The sequence below is a fragment of the Sorex araneus genome, chromosome 1 (assembly GCF_027595985.1).
Source record: "Sorex araneus isolate mSorAra2 chromosome 1, mSorAra2.pri, whole genome shotgun sequence".
In the NCBI taxonomy this organism is placed as follows: Eukaryota; Metazoa; Chordata; class Mammalia; order Eulipotyphla; family Soricidae; genus Sorex; species Sorex araneus.
This window is the reverse complement of record NC_073302.1, coordinates 139,078,544-139,101,012: the sequence shown is the minus strand read 5'-3', so window position 1 is coordinate 139,101,012 and position 22,469 is coordinate 139,078,544. Positions and strand designations below refer to the sequence as shown.

The 22,469-nt window shown below is 41.5% G+C and overlaps 1 protein-coding gene across 1 annotated transcript; it reads left to right on the top strand.

Annotated features, from left to right (window-relative positions):
* The first annotated feature begins 14,951 nt into the window (after positions 1-14,951).
* Positions 14,952-21,048, top strand: PLK2 (polo like kinase 2). The gene is made up of 14 exons (XM_055133589.1): positions 14,952-15,445; positions 16,109-16,216; positions 16,361-16,477; positions 16,687-16,816; positions 17,079-17,166; positions 17,631-17,726; positions 17,834-18,032; positions 18,136-18,283; positions 18,626-18,723; positions 19,044-19,173; positions 19,411-19,651; positions 19,759-19,888; positions 20,115-20,225; positions 20,348-21,048. The coding sequence occupies exons 1-14, from the start codon at positions 15,185-15,187 to the stop codon at positions 20,537-20,539; spliced, it is 2,049 nt and encodes a 682-aa protein (XP_054989564.1). The 5' UTR covers positions 14,952-15,184; the 3' UTR covers positions 20,540-21,048.
* The last annotated feature ends 1,421 nt before the right edge of the window (positions 21,049-22,469 follow it).

The window sequence follows — 22,469 nt, the reverse complement described above, 5'->3', positions numbered from 1 at the left end:
TCCTTGGATCTGGATGCCCGCATTCTCTAGCTCTGGGAATTTCTTAGTAATAATGTCTTTAACTGTGGTTTTTTCATTGGGATTGGTTCTCTGTGCTTCTGGTACTCCAATAATTCTTATGTTGTTTCTCTTGAGGTCATCCCCTAGGACTCTGATTCGCTCTAGAACCAGTTTTAGGTCTTTAGCCATTATTTTTTGTTGCCTATATGCTTTCTGCAGCTCATCTTCAAGCTCGCTGATTCTGTCTTTGGCTGTAGTCATTCTACTGTTGAGGACTACTACTGACTACTACTGAGTTTTTTATTTCATCTGCCAATTCCTTTATTTGTGTGACTTCTGTTCATAGCTTTGAAATTTCTGCTCTCATTTCTTCCTGCATTATCTTGGTGGTCTGTTCCAATACTGCGTTCATATCCTCCCTTAATTTATTGGATGTTTGTTTCATAGTTGCTTTGAGTTCGTCAACCATCTTCACGATTTCCTCTCTGAATTCTTTATCTGAGAGGAGGTTGGATTTGTGGGTAGTCCCTGTTGAGGCTTCTGAGATCTTTTCTTCATTCTCTCCTGGTGGTGGGGATTTTCGCTGTTTCTTCATGTTATGGGCCTTACTCTCAGGCACTCTTCCTAGCTTATGTAGGGCCTCTATTGAAGATGTGAGGCTATGATTGCTTTATAAAGGGCTTTTTGTGCAGCTTCTTCTGTTCACTGACAGTTTTTGTGAAATTAGGATAGGATAGGCTACTTGACTATTAGCATATAGTGACTAAGATGGCGAGGGTCTTCTTCAAAGGAATAGGTTATACAGATTGTGACCTAAGTGCGCAATGCAGGGAAGGGGAGAAATAACTGCGGAGGAAGGAGGCCACACTCCTTTGGAGACCACGCCCCCTGACATAAGGACACGCCCCCAAGAACCTAGTGGAGAAGCAGGGCGGAAACCTGGGCGGTTCAGGACAGATACCTGGGCAAGAGGAGGGGGTCAGGGCAGCGCATAGAGATAACTGACTGACGTTGTCAACGTGGGGGTGGGGGGATTCAGAAGCCCCAGGGGGGAGGGGGAAGGGGGGCGCGACTGGAGGGCTCTTTTGCTGGGTGGGGGGTACTGAAGTAAATGACTGTTTTGAAGGGAATAACTAAAATACATAATATGCACAGTAACAAAGAAAAACATTTAATAAATTAAAAGAAAAGAAAAGAAAAGGAATAAATGAATCATTGCAGCAGTTCTTCCCCAGAGGTTGAAGCTTTTTTTTTTTTAAGAAAAGAGATGTTAGATATAAGAACATATAAAACCCCCAAAAATGAAATTAAAAACTGCGGAAAACATAACAAGCTCAATCTCATGGGAGAATGAATAAGTGAAACTGAAGAAAAAATTCTGGTAGAAATTCAAATGGAAGAGGAAAGAGAATTAAAAGACATGGGGGGGGGGGGAAATGAAGACGTCCTCTGAGAAATATCAAACTCCATTAGCAGAGGTAAAATTAGGATAATGGAAATACCAGAAGTGAGGGAAAAGGAGATGGAGGATTTGGTCAATAAAATAATAGCTGAGATTTCCCCAAACCTAAAGAAAGGACTAAACATTCTGTCCAGGAATCTGACAGAACACCCACATTTGTAAATATGCAAAGGTATAAGCCAAGACACTTAATTGTTAGAAAATCAGAAGTCAATGATAAAGAAAAAGTATTAAAGGCTGCTAGAGAAAGAAAAAAAAATGAATACACAAAAGTAGCCCAACTAGGCCATCATATTTCTTGGCAGAAAGCAAACAGACTAAGGGTGAGTAGAATATTAAATTCATAATTTCAAAAGAGAAAAACTTCCTGCTAAGAAAAAGAAAGTAATAAAGTGTATCAGCACCATACCTACATGGCAAGCTGACCAATTCATACTTGCAGGACAAACCGATAACCTCACACCAGCTAGAATGGCCTATATTAAAAAGGCCAGAAACAATAGCAAAGTACTAGAGAAATTGTGGCAAAAAGGAATCCTCAGTTCAGTGCTGGTGGGAGCACTATTTACTGCTGTATCTTTTATAGGGTCCAGTTGATTTGAAATATGGCTATAGGCCTAGGCAAGATTTGCCATAAGGTTTTTGGAGATTTAGCAGGGGAACTTTTGTGTTGTTCTTCATCATCATCATTATCATCCCGTTGATCATCAATTTTCTTGAGCACTCTCAGTAACGTCTCCATTCGTTCTAAGCCCTGAGATTTTATTTTATTTTATTTTTTAATAAAAATTTTATTTTATTGAATCACCATGTGGAAAATTACAATGCTTTCAGGCTTAAGTCTCAGTTATACAATGCTGAAACAACCATCCCTTCACCAGTGCCCATATCCCACCACCAAAAAAAAAACAAAAAAAAAAACCCACACAGTAAACCTCTCATCCCGCCCCCCCGCCTTGTAACTGATAACTTTCACTTTACTTTCTGTTTACTTTGGTTACATTCAATATTTCAACACAAACCTCATTATTATTGTTAGGAGTAACCTACTAGAGTCAGACCTGTTGTGAAGAGATATGAGGTTTTGGATTTCTGTACTTTAACAACTAAGTCCAGGGAGATTTCCTCCAGATATTGGATCATTGTAAGCTTGTAAACCCCATCTGTGGTCGGCATAATATGGCGGTCACCACGCCCTTCATCCCCGGAAAGGAAGAGGCGAGAGAGAGAAATACCTTTCCCCTCCTGGGCGGACATGGGGCCGAGGCTTAGTTCTCAGTCTGGAGACATTCTGCGAGGAGCTGCCCATGCCGAAAGTAGTTTAGCTGGGTCTGGATTCACGCTCGTGCAGCTGCGGAGAGGCCGCATACACATCCGGCCCCCGGGATCGCATCTCGGCGGCAGGAGGGGAGCCCTGAGATTTTAGAAGCCTCTCTTTCCTCATCTTTCCCAATGCTGCCACATTGGAGGCTCTTTCAGCATCAGGGGAATGAGACCCATCATTGTTACTAGTTTTGGCATATGAATATGCCACAGGCTCTCCCAATTTGTGTTGTTATTTCAGAAAAATGAACGTTAAGTGTATAGAGTTCACTAAACTTTGGAAATTTGCTACTTTGGGGCTTTGATACATATTAGGCTTCCTGGGAGTTAGGGTGCGGGTTAGAATTGGGTCTTCTAGGGTTAGGGTGAGGAATGTGGAAAGTTAACTTATTTTCAGGGAAATGAGATATTATCTCACACCAGAGATAATGGCATACATTCACAAAGAACAAAACTAATCAGTGTTGGCATGGATTTGAGGAGAAAGGAACTCTTATTCACTGTTGATGAGAATATTGGCTGGCCCAGCCTTTGTGGAAAACAATATGGACACCTCAAAAAATTAGAAGCTATGCTTCCATCTGACCCAGCAATTCCACTTCTTGGCATCTACCCCAAGGGCCAAAAATCTCCATTCAGAAAAGACACTTGCTCTCCAATATTCATTGAAGTACTATGCATAATAACCAAAATCTGGAAACAAACCAATTGTCTAAAAACAGACGACTGGATAAAGAAACAGTGGCATGTATAAAAAACTGAGTATTACTTGGCTATAAGAAAAGATGAAGTGATGTAATTTGATACTAGTTGGATGGATCTGGAGATTATTTTATCAACTGAAGTTAGTCAGAAGGAGAGGGAAATACACAGAATAATCTCTCTCAGACACGGAATATAAAGAAACAGTAGGGGAATACCAAATGCACAAAGATGACAGAAACTGAGAACTGATTTTCAGTAATGGAGGAAAGCAGATACTCAGTAAAGAGTGTGGTGCTGAAATATTTTAGATATGAAATTCTACCATTAACAGTTTTGTAAACCACAGTGCCTAAAATAATTTTTGTCACTTGTCACTTGTCATCCCTTTGACCTTCGATTGCTTGAGCGGGTGCCAGTAACGTCACCATTCGTCCCTGTCGTGTGCTAATGTAGCCCAGTGATATCTACTCATTCCAGGAACACGAAGAGCCTCAAACCATTCACTCAGGGTTTTGACAAAGTTTGACCACCTTGTAGGTGGGTGGCCATGTGGTCTTTTGACATCTTATAGAATCCAGTCAATAACAGCTCTAGTTCAGCGGTTATCTCTAAATTGCATTACATGTCCGGCCCACCTGATTTTTGACGCCTTGGCAAATGAGAAAGTGTCCCTGATCCTTGATCATCGACGGAGGTCAGAACCCTGTATTCCTTCTCTCAATTGAGTAAAATGTGATATTTCAAGCATAGCTCTTTGGGATATTCCTCTTTGGGATACCCGAGTAGTGTTTTTGTACTGTTTTCATAGGGCCCAGGTCTCTGAGGTGTATGTTAGTGCGGGAAGAACCAGTGGAGTTGAAAAGATGTGCCTGGAACTGGAAGTTCTTTGTCCTCTTAACAATTTCTTCGACACTCTTGAAGGTATTCCCTGCTGCTCTCTTCCTCCTGTGCAGTTCTGGGTGCCAAGTCATTCCTCATGTTGATTTCTCGACCCAGGAACACATAGCTGCTGCATTTGGAGATGTTTATTCGGTTTAGGGCAAATGGAACATCAGGGACTAGTTCATTTTCATGAACATTGTCTTGGTGAGATTCAGTGTAGTCCGATCTTTCCACAGTCACGGTCGAAGCTGGTCAGCATTTGTGCAGCTTGGCTAATGTTTGGTGTTATTAGAACGATGTCATCAGGGAAGCGGAGGTGGTGTAGTTGCCGACCGTCTATCTTCATTCCGATTCCTTCCCATTCCAGTCATTGCATGATGTTCTCGAGGATGGCACTGAGGAGTTTTGGTGTAATGGTATTACCCTGCCAAACCCCTCTCTTTACGTTGATGATCATTTCCTTGTAGAATGGTGAGATTCTGGTGGTGAATCCATAATACAGCTCACAGAGGATCTTGATGTACTGAGTTTGAACACCCTGTTTGGCTTGGGTTTTGAAGACTGCTTCAGTCTCAACAGAATCAAAGGCCTTCTTAAAATCACTGAACGTTAGACAGAGTGGCATCTTGAACTCTTGCAAAACTTCAATGATCTTGGTCACCATGTGGATATTGTCGATTGTGCTGAATCCTTTTTGGAACCCAGCTTGCTTGCATGGTTGTCCTTAGTCTAGTGTTCTGCCTATTCTATTCAGGAGGACTTGAGTGAGCAACTTGTAGACAACGGACAACAGGCAGATCGGGCGCTAGTTGTTGATGTCATGGATGTCTCCCTTCTTATACAACAAAACATTCCTGTTGGTTTTCCATTGGGATGGAACCTTGCATTTGGACAGGTGGCATGTGAAGAACCGAGTCAGTGTATTGATGAGTACTGGTGGCAGATTCTTCAGGTGTTGGGGTCTGACCTTGTCTGGACCAGGTGCTATACACATCTTTACTGACGAAATGGCTTGTCGGATTTCTGAAGGGAGGACATTGGGAATGACATATCCATCCTGTGGAATTTGGTATGTGGGCAGGTGGATGAGGCTGTAGAAGATATCTGAGTAGAAGTCATGAATAATCCTCTCATTGTCCTTCTGGAAGATGTGATAGATCCATCAGGACATAGGAGGGCAGTCAGTTTGCTCTTGTAGTTGGCGAAGGACAGGCGAGTGTTATGCATACTTTTCTAGGCTTCCGGCACATCACTGCTGCTCTTCTCTCTTTGCTGTCTTCCTTTATTGCTTCTCTGCACATCTTTGTGAGCTCGAACGTTAGCTTGTGATTGCCTGAGGCTCGTGCCAAACCATGTTGGCGAATGAGCTCATGAGTTTCCGAAGACAGGCGTCTGCTTGTGGCTTACCCACTCTTGGCATTCCTCGAGCAGTCATGGAGACCTATCATATTCCTCATCGATGTTGTCAATGATGTCATCTTTCCACATTGCCACAATAGTACCAAAGAGGTCCCAGTTGGTCGTCATTCTGGGAGTTCTCTTCTTAAACTTAAACTTTGCAGTCCTTTATCCCCACTCTGTGAAGCAGAATTTTGCACGAAGGAGACAGTGTTCCGATCCCGTTTGGAATTTGGGAACAACAGTGACATCAGTCAGGCAAAACCTTCAATTGAATATGATGTAGTCAATTTCATTGTGGAACTGTCCACTGGGAGACTCCCATGTCCAACCTTTAGATTCAGCCTTCTGGAACTGTGAGTTACCATGGATGGTCTTGGTTGACATGATGAACTCAGACGGTCTCTCACTCTGTTTGTTCTATTCTAGGCCATGGGTCCCAATGTGGCATTCTTCGGACAACCTTCTCGGTCCTATCTTGGCATTAAAATCCCCAACAATGATCTTATAGAAGGTGTGGTCTTCTTTATAGAACTTCTCCATGTAGAATTTCTCAATTTCTTCTTCATTGTAGTTGGATGTTGATGCATAGACAATGAAGATAGACACTGCCGGCAGTCAGCTGCATCTCTTCAAGTAATCATCTGATTCGGGTTGTTAGGCATTTGAATGAATCAATGCTCATGGCCAAGTTCATGTTGACAAGGACACCGACTCCACTGATGCCTCTGTTGTCACATGTTCTGAGGAATAGTTCTTCTCCAGTGTCAAAAATGGCATGATATGATCAATGCCTTCTTGTCTCGGTCAGGCCAATGATGTCGTACTTGATCTGCACTTACAGCATCAGGTCCCTGATGGATGCTCCTGATGCCAGCATACGCACATTGAAATTACAGACAATCATTTTAGTCCTTTTTTGTTTTGGCAGTCTTGTTCATACCTGAGATTTTATCAGCCTCTCCTTGATCATCCTTCTTAATGTTGCCATACTGGGGGCTCTTTCAGTGTCAGGGAAATGAGGTCCCATTGTTGTTACTGTTTTTGGCATATCGAATACACCACAGGCAGCTTGCCTGGATCTGCCGTGCGGGCAAGGTACTCTCAGTATCTTGCCAGTCTCTCCCAGAGGGATAGAGGCTTTTAGGGCAGCCTCTAATCGGTCTTACAGGTGTTCTCATGGTTCACACCATATTTGAATCTCATCAAATATGGTGCAGTAATTGTGGAAAATGGGTATTAAGTATCTTATCATGTGTCACGTGGCCGGTCCGGCAAGCGGCCTGGAGCGTGGTGATGGCATGGTAGTGGAGGTACTTTTAAAAGAAAAATAAAAAAGCAGAAATAAAAATTTAATAAAACAAAAAAAGCAGGGGCTGTAGCGATAGCACAGCGGGTATGGTGTTTGTCTTGCACACGGCTGACCCAGGTTCGATTCTCAGCATCCCATATGGTCCCCTGAGCACCGCCAGGAGTAATTCCTGAGTGCAGAGCCAGAAGTAACCCCTTTGCATTGCTGGGTATGGCCCCAAAAGAAAAAAGCAAAACGAAGCAACCGAAAAAGCAGTTCATCAACACTGTGTTTACAAAGTCTTATACCATGTATATAAATTACCAACCTCAAGCCCAAGGAACTAGAAAATGAAAAAGAAAAAGAACCAAAAATCAGCAGAACAAAAAATAAAATTAGAAGAGAAATGAGTAAAAATTAGAGTACCAAAAAGCTAATTAAAAAAATCAGTAAAACCCAAGACCTGATTCCCCCAAATTTTAATAAAATTGACATACACCTCAATATACTTATCAAGAGAAAAGAAAAACATGATTGAAAAATAATATGACCAAAAAAATAAATGAGAGGTAAAATTACAGCATTGTCTATTCCAGCATTACACTGTCTGTTGATTATAGCTTTATCTACCAGCAGAGGGAGCTCTAAGTCCACTGCAACAAACTCGTTGATTCTTGTGCTGCAGTGAATGGGGGAAAAATTGCTTTCAAATACTGTCTATATTGAGTCCAGAAAATAAGTGATAAGAGAAGTAGGTAGGTAAGTGAAAAAATAAGAACTTTATTAAATATTTTGATTAATGTCTGATATAAATTTTCATCACAGTTTACCGACAGAATTTGCTGATGATTTTATTATTTGCAGAAGACCAATCTGAGCAGAATATAAACAATATCTAATATTTACATTTAAATCTTAAAATTAGTCATTTCTTAACTTGTCATTTATTTTTCAAACAGTTTAAAAAATAAGTGCCAAATAAATTAAATATATTGTGGTGAATATAAAATGAGATTTGGCCTTTTTTACCTGGCAATTGAAACCTTACATGTCCGGAATCTTTTGACTTATTGCTAACATGTCCAGACAGAGTCTGCAGCCTCTTAGTAATGCACATATATTTTTGCAGTTACGGGGAACACATTTGGAAAAGCTGGACTCTGCTGAATGACTTGGAGTCCCTCCCAGTAAGGGTTCCTGAAGGACCATACTGTCCTGGGAATCAAACCCGAGCTTCCCTCATGCAAAGCATGAAGCTATTACTCCAAACAAAAATGGTTGCTCTCACTTGGACCTAAGGTATATAGAATTGAATTATCCATATGCCTTGGCTTGTGGCATTGTTTTCAATGGCTTTGCACGCATGCTGCTTCTACATGTTCTCAGAATCCAACCCAAGAACTAAATCACTGATATTTCATCATGTTAACGTCTACATTTTCTTCCTTCTCATACCTCTTTCTACTTTCACCAGGTAACACATTTGCTTAAATTTTTAAAAAATAATTTGGGGGTCAGAAGGATAGTACAGCAGGTAGGGCAATTGTAGTGTACGTGGCCTACCTGGGTTTGATCTTTGGCATCTCATATGGTTCCCTGAGCACTGCCAGGAATCATTCCTGAGTGCAGAGGCAGAGGTAGCTTCTGAGTATTTCCAGGTGTGGCCCCCAAACAAAAGAACAGAATAAAAAAAAACTCCCTCCATAATTTAAATCTAAATATTTAGGTTTAGCTCTTGAATTTTTCAAAAGTATAACCATTGATTTGTCTCTTAGAATGCAAAATTAAAATGTATTAATGTTGAGATGGATATATGTAATTCACTGATATTCATATAATGTCTTATGATGGATATTATGGGACATAAGAATTTTTCTTGCTGGGTAGTAGGATATGCAAATAATTTGTTTACTTTCCAGGCATAATTATATATGCAAAATTTTAGACTACATTTTTCTACAGGATTTGGTATTTTTAGGATCCATAATTTTTACCAATAGAATCAATTCATATGATATTGATTATGTTGGTTGACATTTCCTTGATTATTACTGAGTCCGAGTCTCTTCTTGTCTGTAAGAAGACATTCCCTTTCTCAGGGCTGGAGCAATAGTACAATGGGTAAGATGCTTGCCTTGCACACAGCTGACTGGGCCAGATCTACACATTCCATATGAACCCAGAGCTTGCCAGGAATAATTCCTGGCCACAAATTCAAGTGTAAGTCCTGATCACTGTTGTGTGTGGTCCCCAAACCACAACAACACCCCCAAGAAAAAGTTCCTTTTCTATGAAAAGCTTGCTTGTGATTTTCATTTTCCCTTGTAGTCTTTTTTTTAACTGTAAATTGTATTGTTGTAGTTGTATAATTGTTAACTATTATCTATTATTATATAAATTTTTTGTTGAATATCTCTGTAAAGTTTTATGCATCTATCCATTCACACCTTGAATTTTAATTTTGAAGTATGTTTTAATGAATAACATTATCACATTCACAAATTTAATTTAGTGAGATAGTGTTTTTTTTCATGCCAAAGAAGTTTCTTTGTTGAACAAATCTACTTTCTCCACTGCTTATGTTGGATAATGAGCAGTGCTGAGAAAACTGGACAGCTGTATGCAAAAAACACACAGAAGTCTTGCACCATGTACGAAAATCAATTAAAATGGACTCAAATTTTAAATGTGTAACTTAAAGTCTTGTAGGTCTTAAAAGACAAGACATTGGTAAGCTTCTTTAAACATCAGTTTATGGAATGATTCTTTTAAAAACTAACAAAAACAGAGGAAACAAAAGCAAAAATTAAAAAGTGAACTGTATCAAACTGAAAAGCTCAATATAGCAAAGAAAATGAAAAGCAACCTACACAACAGGAGAAAATATTCCTGCAATCATACATCTGATAAGGTTCATATGATGAGAATTCAAACAACTCAATTAAAAATGAGTGGAGGATCTGAATAAACATTTTCCTAAAATATACAAAGAACAACAGGAACATGAAAAAAATGGACATCACCAATCATCAGGAAAAAGCAAATTAAAACTATAATGCTGTATCACTTCACACTAATTAGAACAGCAATTATCCAAAGATAAGAACTAGTGAGTATTGGTGAGGATCTGGTGAGGATCTGGAGGAAGCAAACTGTTGTGCTCCGCTGGGGGTTATTATGAATTGGTTCAGCCATGGTAGGATATAGTGTGGTGATTCCTCAAAAAATTAAAACTTTACAATGCATAACGCTATTTCTGGGTACTTCTCCAAAAGGAATGAAAACACCTAATTTAAAAAAGTTGCATTTTCATGTTTGTTGCAGCATTATTCATAATATACAAGACATTAAAACAAATGTAGATCAGTAAATGAATAGATAAAGAAAATGTGTGTCTTGTCCACGTGTCTTGAATGTTTATGTGCCTACACACATTTGCACATTATTCAACCATTAAAAAGGAAATCATCTCATTTGCAACTAAATGGCTGGAACTTGAGAGTATGCTAAATAAGCCAGAGAGATACAAATACTGTATAATTTCACAAATATGGAATTACAAAAAGAAATCAGACTTACGAAGAACAGTCTGGAAATTATCAGAGGAGAGAGGTGGGGTAGATGAAATAGGAGGCCAAAAGATTCAAACCTCTTTTGGACTAGGAGATGGTTCAATGACTACAGCGCCTGCCTTACAAACATGAGGCCATGAGTTCAATACCCAGTTCCCCCAACATATACTGAAAGAAAACTTTGCAGCTCCCTGGTATAGAGAGATTTCCAGTCACAGGGTAGTCAGGTGTGTGCAGTGTCACAACTAAAGGCTGCAACCTCCAGCAAGCACCACCACTAAGAGAGACAGGCAAACGCTACAGCCAAGAGTCAAGAGTGCAATCTCCCCTTTAGTTATGGTGTTCCACAACTAAAGGATTGTATCAGCAAACCTCAGCAAGCACCAGGACAAGGTGTGTGAGCCCTGCAACTCCTGCAACTTGATGTGTGACAGCACCACCACCAAAGTGTGCGAGCACCACAGACAAGTGTGTGTGTATGTGTGATCCTGTGATCATAGCATCAAACAAGAGAAAGGAAAGAGGATGGTAAGTAACATCTCCAGTTTTCAGGTAAACTACTAGAGATACTTGGTACAGAATTGTATATACAATGAACAAAACTGTCATATGTTTGAATATTACTATGAAAGTAAATCTTAGAAAGGTCTCATCCCAAGGGGAAAATTATTTTTAACTCTGTGATGAGCATCTCCATTCCTCACTGACCTATCTATCTTGTATCAACATTTGGCACACATATGAATCTATTTCTAGGCTATTCTACTTTCTTTCCTTGTGGCAGAATAGATTCAAATTTTCTTTAACTTTCTTTCTTCGTTTTTGGATGGGAGGTTGCAGGGGGTGGGGAAGGTGGGGGGGGGTGTTTTGCAAGGATTCCTCAGGGAAGTTTCATTGCTCTGGTTCAACATGATGCTGCTTGGGGTGGCTGTGTTGGGGGTCACCAGGGATTCATGTGGGAGTTTCGTGCTCCAGGATCAAAATGTGGATCATGTGCGGCCTCTCCGTAGCTGCACGAGCATGACTCCAGACGCCAGCTAAATTTTTCGGCATGGGCAGCTCCTCGCAGAATGTCTCCAGACTGAGAACTAAGCCGAGGCCCCATACCTGCCCAGGAGGGGAAAGGTATTTCTCTCTCTCTCTCTCTGTCTCTCTCTCTCTCTGTCTCTCTCTCTGTCTCTCTCTCTCTCTCTCTCTCTCTCTCTGTCTCTCTCTCTCTCGCCTCTTCCTTGAGGGGAATGAAGGGCGTGGTGACCGCCATATTATGCCAACCACAGATAGGGTTTACAAGCTTGCAATGATTCAATATCTGCAAGAAATCTCCCTGGACTTAGTGGCTAAAGTACAGAAATCCAAAACCTCATTTCTCTTCACAACAGGTCTGACTCTAGTGGGGTACTCCTAACAATAATAGTGAGGTTTGTGTTGAAATATTGAATGTAACCAAAGTAAATAGAAAGTAAAGTGAAATTTATCAGTTACAAGGCGGGTGGGGGGTGTGGGGGGGTGCAGGATGGGAGGTATACTGTGGGTTTTTTTTTTTTTTTTGGTGGTGGGATACGGGCACTGGTAAAGGGATGGTTGTTTCATCATTGTATAACTGAGACTTAAGCCTGAAAGCATTGTAATTTTCCACATGGTGATTCAATAAAAAAATAAAAATTAAAAAAAAAGTGGATCAAACTGTTCAAGGCACACACAAATTGCCATCCTTTGGAGTCCTCTCACCTCCCAGAAGCAAGCTTTCTTGAGTGCTACAAACTCATTATGAACCCCGACAAACCATAGACAGACTTTCTTCCCCCTTTTTGTTCATGTACAGAACTGCTATTTTTTATCCCCTCTACTTTTCTATAAAGTGGATCAGGTGGTTCCTGGCACAGGAGGGTTGAAATATCCTCTGGCTCTAACATGGAATTTCCGCTCTTGGCTAAGTATCCCCTGCATGGCCCCAGGTTCCCTGAGCACTGCTTAGGAGACCAGCTCCCCTGTCCTCTCTCAAAGTTTGTAATCAGCTTTCCAAGTTTCACTGAAAATCCTATTAGGATTTATTTCTATTTGCATTACCTATACAAAACTACAAAGAAATGTTTTATAATAAAAGATTTCTTTCCATTACAAAGATTCTTTTATTTCCTTTTATTTTACATGAACTATGTTTTTGTTTCTCTCCACATGGTGGCACCACAAACTTATTAATCAGATTTTCACAGTTGGAAAGAAGAAACCTTAACACATGACCATCTTAATACTTTTAAAGGGAACACCAAGTAGAGGACGTTGGGAGGACCCATTCGGGCTGAAAGATGCATGCCGAAAGTAGACTATAGACCGAACATGATGGCCACTCAATCTCTATTGCAAACTGTAACACCCAAAAGGAGAGAGAACAAAAGGGAATGCCCTGCTGCAGAGGCAGGATGGGGTGGTGGGGGATGGGGTGGGAGTGGTGGGAGGGCTACTGGGAACATTGGTGGAAGAGAATGGGCACTGGTGGAGGGATGGTAAAGGATCACTGTATGACTGAAATACTAACACAAAAGTTCATAGGTTTGTAACTGTACCTCACAGTGATTCACTAAAAAAAAATTTTAAATAAATTTAAAATACACGCTTTGAGAGATAGGTCAGAGTTTCATATGTAATGTTCAGTAGTCTCTCAAATGTTGAATTACTTTTGTTAAAAGTACATACAGCAACATTTGATAATCAACTAAATGATAATGGGAAAAAAATCAATTTATTCTTCAATCAGCTAAGTTTAGGAGGCCATAAAGAAATACCTAGCTAACAAGCTACATCTATCTATCTATCTCTCTACCTATGTCATTCGTTGTTAACCAATAAAATACATGGTGTAGTGTTAATTCTAGATATAAGGTAGTGTATCCCAAATTAGCAAACCTACTCAGGCTAGTGAATTGGTTTGCAGAGTTAAAGACAAGGTTACTCCCAGGTTTACTGAATAAAGGGGAGGATTATGTAACTCTTTATATCCACTTCCAGCCCACCCCTTATTCCAGCCCTAGGTCAAGTCTATTTTCCCTCACCAGAAACATGTCTGGACTTGCCCTGAACTGTTTAAAGAATGAAGAGGAAAGGGAGACTTTTCCTTTCTCTTCTGTGCTGCCAATAAAAGTTTTCGCACTATGCTTGAAGGGTTTGAGACAGAATGTCTTTTGTAAATGTTTGTTTAATTGATACCATGCAGCTCTTAATTTGATATTTATTATTCTGGAATTCTAAATAGCATCGGAATTTAGTATCAAAACACTAATACGTCCTGTTAAAGTAGCTAAAAATACCTGTGTAATACAAAGTAACAATCTGCAGAGTCCAATAAAATGTAGAGAACAGTTAAAATATTCAAGCCCCGATTTTCTTATTGTAAAATGTTGACAATTTCTAACTCGAGCTTTTTGTAGGATTAAATAAGGCATTTAAGTATGCTAAAATGACGCCCGCCACATAAACATCACAGTATTGTGACCATAAATAGGTTTTTTAAAAAAAAGTGTTTCTAGGTTAACAATTCGAGTAGTATTATCGGGAAGAAGAGAAATAATTAGGTAATTCACGCGCCTATGGCAGCCACCGAGGATTACCGAGTGTTTTACTGACATGTGCTCTGCACAAACCGTTTGGAGGCGTGAAGGAAGAGTTCAATTGTTAACCCATTAATGAGCGCCAGAAGCACTTTTACCATCCCGGTCAGAGAAGGCCAGGGTAGTCCTAACCACTGCCCACTGTGACCGCCAACGTGCTTCTGGAACATTCCGCGAGATGGCACCCTTGCTTCCCCAGCTGCGCCCGCTCGGCGCCTTTCGCAACATGCCAGCTCTCGCTCCAAGGTGACGGGCCTGACGGCGGACACGGGATGCTTGCTCGCTCGGGGTGATGGGCTGGGACCACCGCGCCCGGCCCGAGAGGGGCACGTCACCGTTCGCGGTTCGTGCAGACCCCGTCTCTTGTGGCAGTGCGCCCGGACACCCAGCGCCGGTGACGAGCACCACCTCCCCACGTGGTGCCCCCGAGACCCGGGCGAGCGGGGAGGCAACGAGGGTGCAGGGGAGCCGGCCGGGCGCGCTCGGGACTCGACACTGGGAGGGGGGAGGGGGGCGCGGGGTGGTGGGGGCGGTCCGGAGTAGGAACACTGTGCGGGAGCAGCGGGGCGCGGGGATCGGACAGAAGTCGGGGTCCGAGTAACCCTTCCCGCGCCGCCGGGGTGGAGGCGGGGGGCGGCACCTGGGTGATGCGCGACCCCTCCCGGGTCCGAGGGGGAGACTAGGCTGGGGCGGGTCGAGGGCCGACGGACCCGGGCAGCCGAGCGGGTCGCCCCGGGGCCAGCGCTGCCCTGGGCGGCCGGCGGGGGGGCGGGCCCATGACGTCGCATCCCGTCGGAGACCCCGCCCCCGCCCGCGAGGCTATAAGGCTCGGCCGCGCGCTCGCACTCGCACAAGTGGACGGAGACTGCGTCGGGCTCGGGTGCGGGGAGGTGCGGGCTCGAGGGTCGAGGCCGGCTCGGAGCGGGCGGGCTGAGCGCGGGCGACCATGGAGCTCTTGCGGACTATCACCTACCAGCCGGCCGCCGGCACCAAGATGTGCGAACCCGCCTTGGGCAAGGCTGGCGGCGGGGACTCGAAGAAGAAGCGGGCGCAGCAGCCCCCCGAAGACGCGCAGCCGCCGGCGCCGGGACACGCGGGGGCCCCCCATCACCACCACCACCACTCGCACCCGGGCGCCGAGATCTCGCGGATCATCGTCGATCCCAGCACCGGGAAGCGCTACTGCCGGGGCAAAGTGCTGGGCAAGGTGACGAGCGGCGGGCACCGGGCGGCCCGCGCGGAGGGAGGGACGTCAGCCCCGGAGCCCCCCGACAGCCCCCGACAGCCCCCGACTCAGGCTGGATCCTTCTCGGGGGACCCGGCGCGTCGGGGGCTGCTCACCTGCCCCTGCGCTGGCTTTTGTGCTCGCTGACAGCGCTGGGCATTTCCATCCTGAGCAGCAGCTGGCAGCCTCCTGCCTTCCCCCCCCCCCTACCACCTCTACCCAGAAAAATGGATCTGGAGGCCCGACGCCACGCGAGGGTTTTCTAAATCATTCCTCGCTCCTTCCACCTGCTCCCCGGAAAATTATTTCTTGACAAGTCTCTTCTGGTTTCTTATCAACCCGACCCCAGTCGCCCCTTCCGAGCACAGAGCTCCTCTTGCATCAGGGAGAATGGAAATTTGTATTGACTGTTTTCAGGAATGCTTTTTCCCTTTCCTAAAGGAGCATTTTAAAAAAAAATTAAATTTTTTTAAAGCAGATGTCACCCCACCGCTTCGCTGTCCCCGTCTCATATTTGGATATTTTGGACACAGCCCTCCCCGTCACACCCCCACCCTGGTTTTTAATTTTGTTTTTTAAATACAGGCGGTCCTTTTCTTTTTTTCTGTCCTACTCAATTTCGTCACGGCTTTTGTTTCCTTTCAGGGTGGCTTTGCAAAATGTTATGAGATGACAGATTTGACAAACAACAAAGTCTATGCTGCAAAAATTATTCCTCACAGCCGAGTAGCTAAACCTCATCAAAGGGAAAAGGTGTGTATGACTACTGAGTAAAGTATTTTCTTTGTGTGCAGGGATGGCCCTTCCCTGTTAAGAGAATGTCTTCTGCATGTGTAAGCACCTGTTTTTTAGAGGGTGAAGATAAGCTAAAAAGCCTTCTCTTGGGTTTTCTTTTAGATTGATAAAGAAATAGAGCTTCATAGAATTCTTCATCATAAGCATGTTGTGCAGTTCTACCACTACTTTGAGGACAAAGAAAACATTTATATTCTCTTGGAGTACTGCAGTAGAAGGGTAAGAGTTCACTGTTATTCCTGCACTGCTACCCCCATCCCCTACCAAAAAAAAAAGAATCCTGCAGGTATTCAAATTGCATTTTATCTGGTATTTAGTTGTGGAGCTGTGCATTAGCCTGCAATCTTAACTTTCACTCATAATGCAAATGAAAACCGCTGCTTTTGATCACTGTTGTGACAGATTTTCTTTTCCTCTTCCTCTCCTAGTCCATGGCTCATATTTTGAAAGCAAGAAAGGTGTTGACAGAGCCTGAAGTCCGATACTACCTCAGGCAGATTGTGTCTGGACTGAAGTACCTTCACGAACAAGAAATCTTGCACAGAGATCTCAAGCTAGGTAAACCCTTATCTCCAAAGACTTTTGTATTATACTGGGAATTTTTTTTTTTAACTTTAACTCTTTTTACATATTCTTAGCATGTAAATATGCTGAGAATGTTTAGCTTCTAAATACGGGATCTAGCTGATGCAATCTCACTTTTGAATGGGTAACCTTATTATTAAACAAGTGACTGCCTTTTTTTCAAATTGAATGTGCATATACTTGGTTCGAATACCTTTTCCATGAGATTCAGGTTTTGCTTTGTTTTATCTTCCAGGGAACTTTTTTATTAATGAAGCCATGGAACTCAAAGTTGGGGACTTTGGTTTGGCAGCCAGGCTGGAACCCTTGGAACACAGAAGGAGGTAAGCATCAGATATATATGCTACAAGAGTTTTGTGGAGCTCAAATGTGTCCTTAAGATTTTCCAATTAGTGTTTAGAGACAATTGATAATAAAATGTTTAAGTCATAATCGTGTTCACTTAAGGAAATATATAGTGCCCTCTATGGACTAGACAGAGTATGTTACAGCTAAAACTTGATTATAAAAGAATCTATCTTATATTTGCCTGAAATGTATTAAAATGCCTTAATGTGGCTGGTCCTAGTTAAGCATACTATCCTATGGGCTGAAAACCTTGTATATGCATTTAATACATTTTCCAAGTCATTTGGTTAAATATCAGTTGTTCAGAATCCAAAATCAAGATATTCCAAATAGCAGTCCAACATTGTACTTTTCCAGGATTTTCCCAGAGAACTAAATCTAAAAAAAAAAAAAAGAAGAAAGAAAAATTCCTAATGAGATGTCATATTTTGTCTTTCAGAACAATATGTGGTACCCCAAATTATCTCTCTCCTGAAGTCCTCAACAAACAAGGACATGGCTGTGAATCAGACATTTGGGCTTTAGGTTGTGTAATGTAAGTACATGCTTTAAATGATCAAAAAGAAAATTTGGATTTAGATTTTACCACTGGAAAGGAGTTGTTTTATGATCACTCATAATGAAGTGTTTTCTTGCATGCAGGTATACAATGTTACTAGGAAGACCTCCCTTTGAAACTACAAATCTGAAAGAAACCTATAGGTGCATTAGGGAAGCAAGGTATACAATGCCATCATCATTGGTAGCTCCGGCGAAGCACTTAATAGCTAGCATGCTGTCCAAAAACCCAGAGGATCGTCCCAGTTTGGATGACATCATTCGGCATGATTTTTTTTTGCAGGTTGGTGTGTTTCTTGCTAGTGTGCTTTTATAATTTAAATTTATCTTTTATTAAAATGCAGTTATCCAGCAGTTTACTCAGAGTGTTTTCTGATATTCCACAGGGCTTCACTCCAGACAGACTTTCTTCTAGTTGTTGCCATACAGTACCAGATTTCCACTTGTCAAGTCCAGCTAAGAATTTCTTTAAGAAGGCGGCTGCTGCTCTTTTTGGTGGCAAAAAAGACAAAGCAAGATATATTGACACACATAGTAAGTTATATGACTTCTTCACCTTTTCTGTATCCAGTATTATATTTAAATTTGAGAAGTTAGAAGACATATTTCACATGGGCATAAATTAGCTAGGTGTGCTTGTATACTATTGACCTTTTTATAGCCTAGTAAATCTAGACTCTGACTGTTAGCATTTTGTTTCATGTGCATTGAAGTGTGCTTATCGCATAATTGCCACTGATGGCAATGATAAAAATGCTGTTTTTACGTTGGATGTTCATAAGTGGCTTGTTAATGTAAAAGGAGGAAATATGACTAGCTCTATTCCTATCTTGTTAGGTTAGAATAATGCTCATAATTCTTCTCTTTGATTTGCAGATAGAGTGCCTAAAGAAGATGAAGAAATTTACAAGCTTAGACATGATTTGAAAAAGACTTCAATAACTCAGCAACCGAGCAAACACAGGACAGATGAGGTATGCTGGAAATGAAGAGAATAGAAGCACTTTACATCAATTCTATCCTTTGTTAATTACCTCTTGGCCTATGACCATCACAATTCAAGTGTGATGTCTTTAATTCTTCCCCACACTACCCCAACTCCTTAAAAAAGGAGAGAAGATTTTCTATAAACAATGCATGCAATTGAGTTACTCAATATTTTTCACCTGGCTTGTGGCCTTTGGTTTCTGATACACTTTCCCAGCAAGTGCCACAATCTCATCTTAACCTGCAATTCTCTGCCTTGAATAAATCTTAGATGATTGACTCCTTGCCTTGCTCTTCTCTCTTCTAGGAGCTGCAGCCACCTAGCACTACAGTTACCAAATCTGGAACACCTGCAGTAGAAAACAAGCAGCAGATTGGAGATGCGATTCGGATGATAGTCAGAGGGACTCTTGGCAGCTGCAGCAGTAGCAGTGAATGTAAGTGTTTGTCAGTTGTGTTTTACATCTTAAATTATAAATGCCAGTGTTCAATACTGAATTATTGAAATCAGTTTAGCATTTTAATGAAGAAAAAGGAAAATTAGAAGAATTGGAAAAAGACAGGGAAGAATTTGAATTCTTAGTGTAGAATCAGTAGCAGAAATTTAGTGTCTTCTAAAGTTTATGGTTTAATTATAAATTTATAATGTTTTATAACCTTCTTTGACTTTTCAGGCCTTGAAGACAGTACCATGGGAAGTGTTGCAGACACAGTAGCAAGAGTCCTTCGAGGATGTCTAGAAAACATGCCCGAAGCCGATAGCATTCCCAAAGAGCAGCTGAGCACTTCCTTTCAGTGGGTCACCAAATGGGTCGATTACTCTAACAAATATGGCTTTGGGTACCAGCTCTCAGACCACACCGTCGGGGTCCTTTTCAACAACGGTGCTCACATGAGCCTCCTTCCTGACAAAAAGTACGTGTATCCAATTGATAACTTCTTGTCATTTTGTTAGTCTAGCACAAAAGAAATCTGGAAACACTGACTAATTGCTTTTTTTCCTCCTCTCTTTCTGTTTTTAGAACAGTTCACTATTATGCAGAGCTTGGCCAATGCTCTGTTTTCCCAGCAACAGATGCCCCCGAACAATTCATCAGTCAAGTGACGGTGCTGAAGTATTTCTCCCACTACATGGAAGAGAACCTCATGGATGTAAGTACTGCAGCCCATGAGCAGGGATATTTAAAGTGTAGTCTACACGCAAGTGACAGCTGCACAATATTTAAGCCTTTTAGAAATGTGCAGCCACTTATGTCCTAGGCCAGATTCAGAACCTGAGGGAGACGGGACAGAAAACTCTAGAACTTTTTGAAGCTTCCTTAAAAATGAGAGGCATACCACAAAATCTTTGTGGATACTAACTCTCATTCTCTTCCAGGGTGGAGATCTGCCTAGTGTTACTGATATTCGAAGACCTCGGCTCTACCTCCTCCAGTGGCTAAAATCTGATAAGGCCTTAATGATGCTCTTCAATGATGGCACCTTTCAGGTAAATGGTCCCTTTATGTTTAGACCATAAAAGTAATTTTTTTTATCAAGTTAATTATTGACAACATTTAAAAATTCTTGCGTATTTTGGGAGACCTAATGTCTGTGATTACTTTTTTAAAGGTGAATTTCTACCATGACCATACGAAAATCATCATCTGTAACCAAAATGAAGAATACCTTCTCACTTACATCAATGAGGACAGAATATCTACAACGTTCAGACTGACAACCCTGCTTATGTCTGGCTGTTCATTAGAATTAAAAAACCGAATGGAATATGCTCTGAACATGCTCTTACAAAGGTGTAACTAAAGACTTTTGAACGGACCCTATGGGACTCCTCTTTTCCACTGTGAGATCTACAGGGAAGCCAGTAGAATGATCTACAGCATGTTGAAGAAGATGGGCAGGTGGTGGTACGAAAACAATGAAAACAATTCCTCTGTGGCCTGCTGACTGGACAGAACCGGAGCAGACTAAGGCATACAGTTTTTGATGTTGGACAATCCTAGAGTGAACCAGAATGCAGTTTGCCTTTGTGTACCTGTTTTTCAAGGTTTTTCAGACATTTTTGCAGAAAGTTGCATTGACTCTTAACTTCTCTCTGTTGAGAGCATTTCAGACAGAGGACATGGAACTGTGAATATACTTCCTGAAGGGGAGGGAGAAGGGAGGAAGCTCCCATGTTGTGTAATTAGAGCAGCTTTTGGCTGCGTAACTGTGAACTATGGCCATATATAATTTTTTTTTTTGGTTAATTTTTAAAGACACTTGTGGCTGGAAAAGTGCATTCCTTGTTAATAAACTTTTTATTTATTACAGCCCAAAGAGCAGTATTTATTATCAAGTTTTTTTTTATGTTGACCATTTTAAACTGTTGGCAATAAAGAGTATGGAAAACCCAAACTGGCGGTCTCTTGTCTGGCATCACATATCAACAAACTTGATCTGAATTCTTGGCACTTTTTGGCATGGCATTGAGTATAGGATCATTCCGGAAAATTAGATCTTTGCATTTTCTAATAATAGCTTCTAGGAAATCATTCTTTAATACCTGAAATATAATCATACTAGGTAGGTCTAGTTTAAGAAGCAAATACAGCAACAGTAGTAACTCTTGTTATAGCTGAAATATAGGTCTCCTATTGAACCCCAAACCTTCCCTCTGTCATATTTCCTCAAAACTCATTTGGCTTGTATCTTGAAGTATAATATAGTGTAAACCATACCTGTGTTCTAAAGTGTCAGTAGGTACAGGAAGTTATTTTTAACATGGAAAAATCTCTGTAATGCATCACCTAAATGTATTCCTCAACTTAAACCTTCTTCAACATTTCTAGTGCTTCTAACAGTACTTGCATATAATGCCAGTAGAGAGAAGCACAAGTGATAAGTCATTTTCCTTTTGGACATGGTAGACTTAAGAGTGGTAGAGCTTTAAGTTCATCTCAACCTGTCAAATTATCCAAGAGGTAAATTAAAGGTTTTCTTTTTTGGGTGGGTTTATCCCAATATACAAAAGGTTTCTTTTTGGGTAGGTTTATCCCAAGATACAAAAAGCTGCTCATGCTGAGTCTTTGTTCCATGGTTTAAGGCAGATTTTTTTCTGCATGTTTGTATTTTAGGCCACACTCAGCAATGCTCAGTGCTTACTTCTGGCTTTACACTAAGGGATCCTTCCTGGTGGGGCTTGTGCTGCAAGTGATTGGATCTGGGTCAGCTATGTGCAAGGCAAGCACCCACTTGTACTACCTCACTGGCCCCCTTAAGACAGTATCTTAAGAAAACTAGATAATTACCTTACCTAGTATGTTACATACCTGAATATGCAAGAGTAATATCCACTTTAAGAGGAGACAAAAGGTTTCCAAAGCAAATAAATACCAGAACCCCAACATTTTTGAGTTTTGCCTTATAGAATGATCTATCCCATCCTCATTTCAAAAATACATGTTTATGCATTTTTACATATATCAAGTTAGTGTGTTCCACATTCAGGACCTGGCATGAAGTTTACAGAATGAACCCTAGCCTCTCCCTACCCTCAAGGAAGTTATAGGAGTGGAGGTGACAGTACATTTGCTTATTAGTCTTATGGGTGCTATGATACTATGATAAAGGTATGCATTGGGTGTTGTGGGAACCTCGAATAGGAATCATAACGAAGGAGCCCCAGGCATAGGGTGCTTAGAGAACAGATTCCAGAGAAGGAAGTTCCTTTTCATAGTATCTTGAAAATTAG

What these genes read in the sequence shown, in the direction of transcription:
- PLK2 (XM_055133589.1), top strand. Translation starts at nt 15,185, where the DNA reads ATGGAGCTCTTGCGGACTATCACCTACCAGCCGGCCGCCGGCACCAAG. An exon ending in CCCTTGGAACACAGAAGGAG is followed by an intron (nt 17,167 to 17,630) that starts GTAAGCATCAGA and finishes TTTGTCTTTCAG; the next exon opens with AACAATATGTGGTACCCCAA. An exon ending in AAGATATATTGACACACATA is followed by an intron (nt 18,284 to 18,625) that starts GTAAGTTATATG and finishes TTTGATTTGCAG; the next exon opens with ATAGAGTGCCTAAAGAAGAT.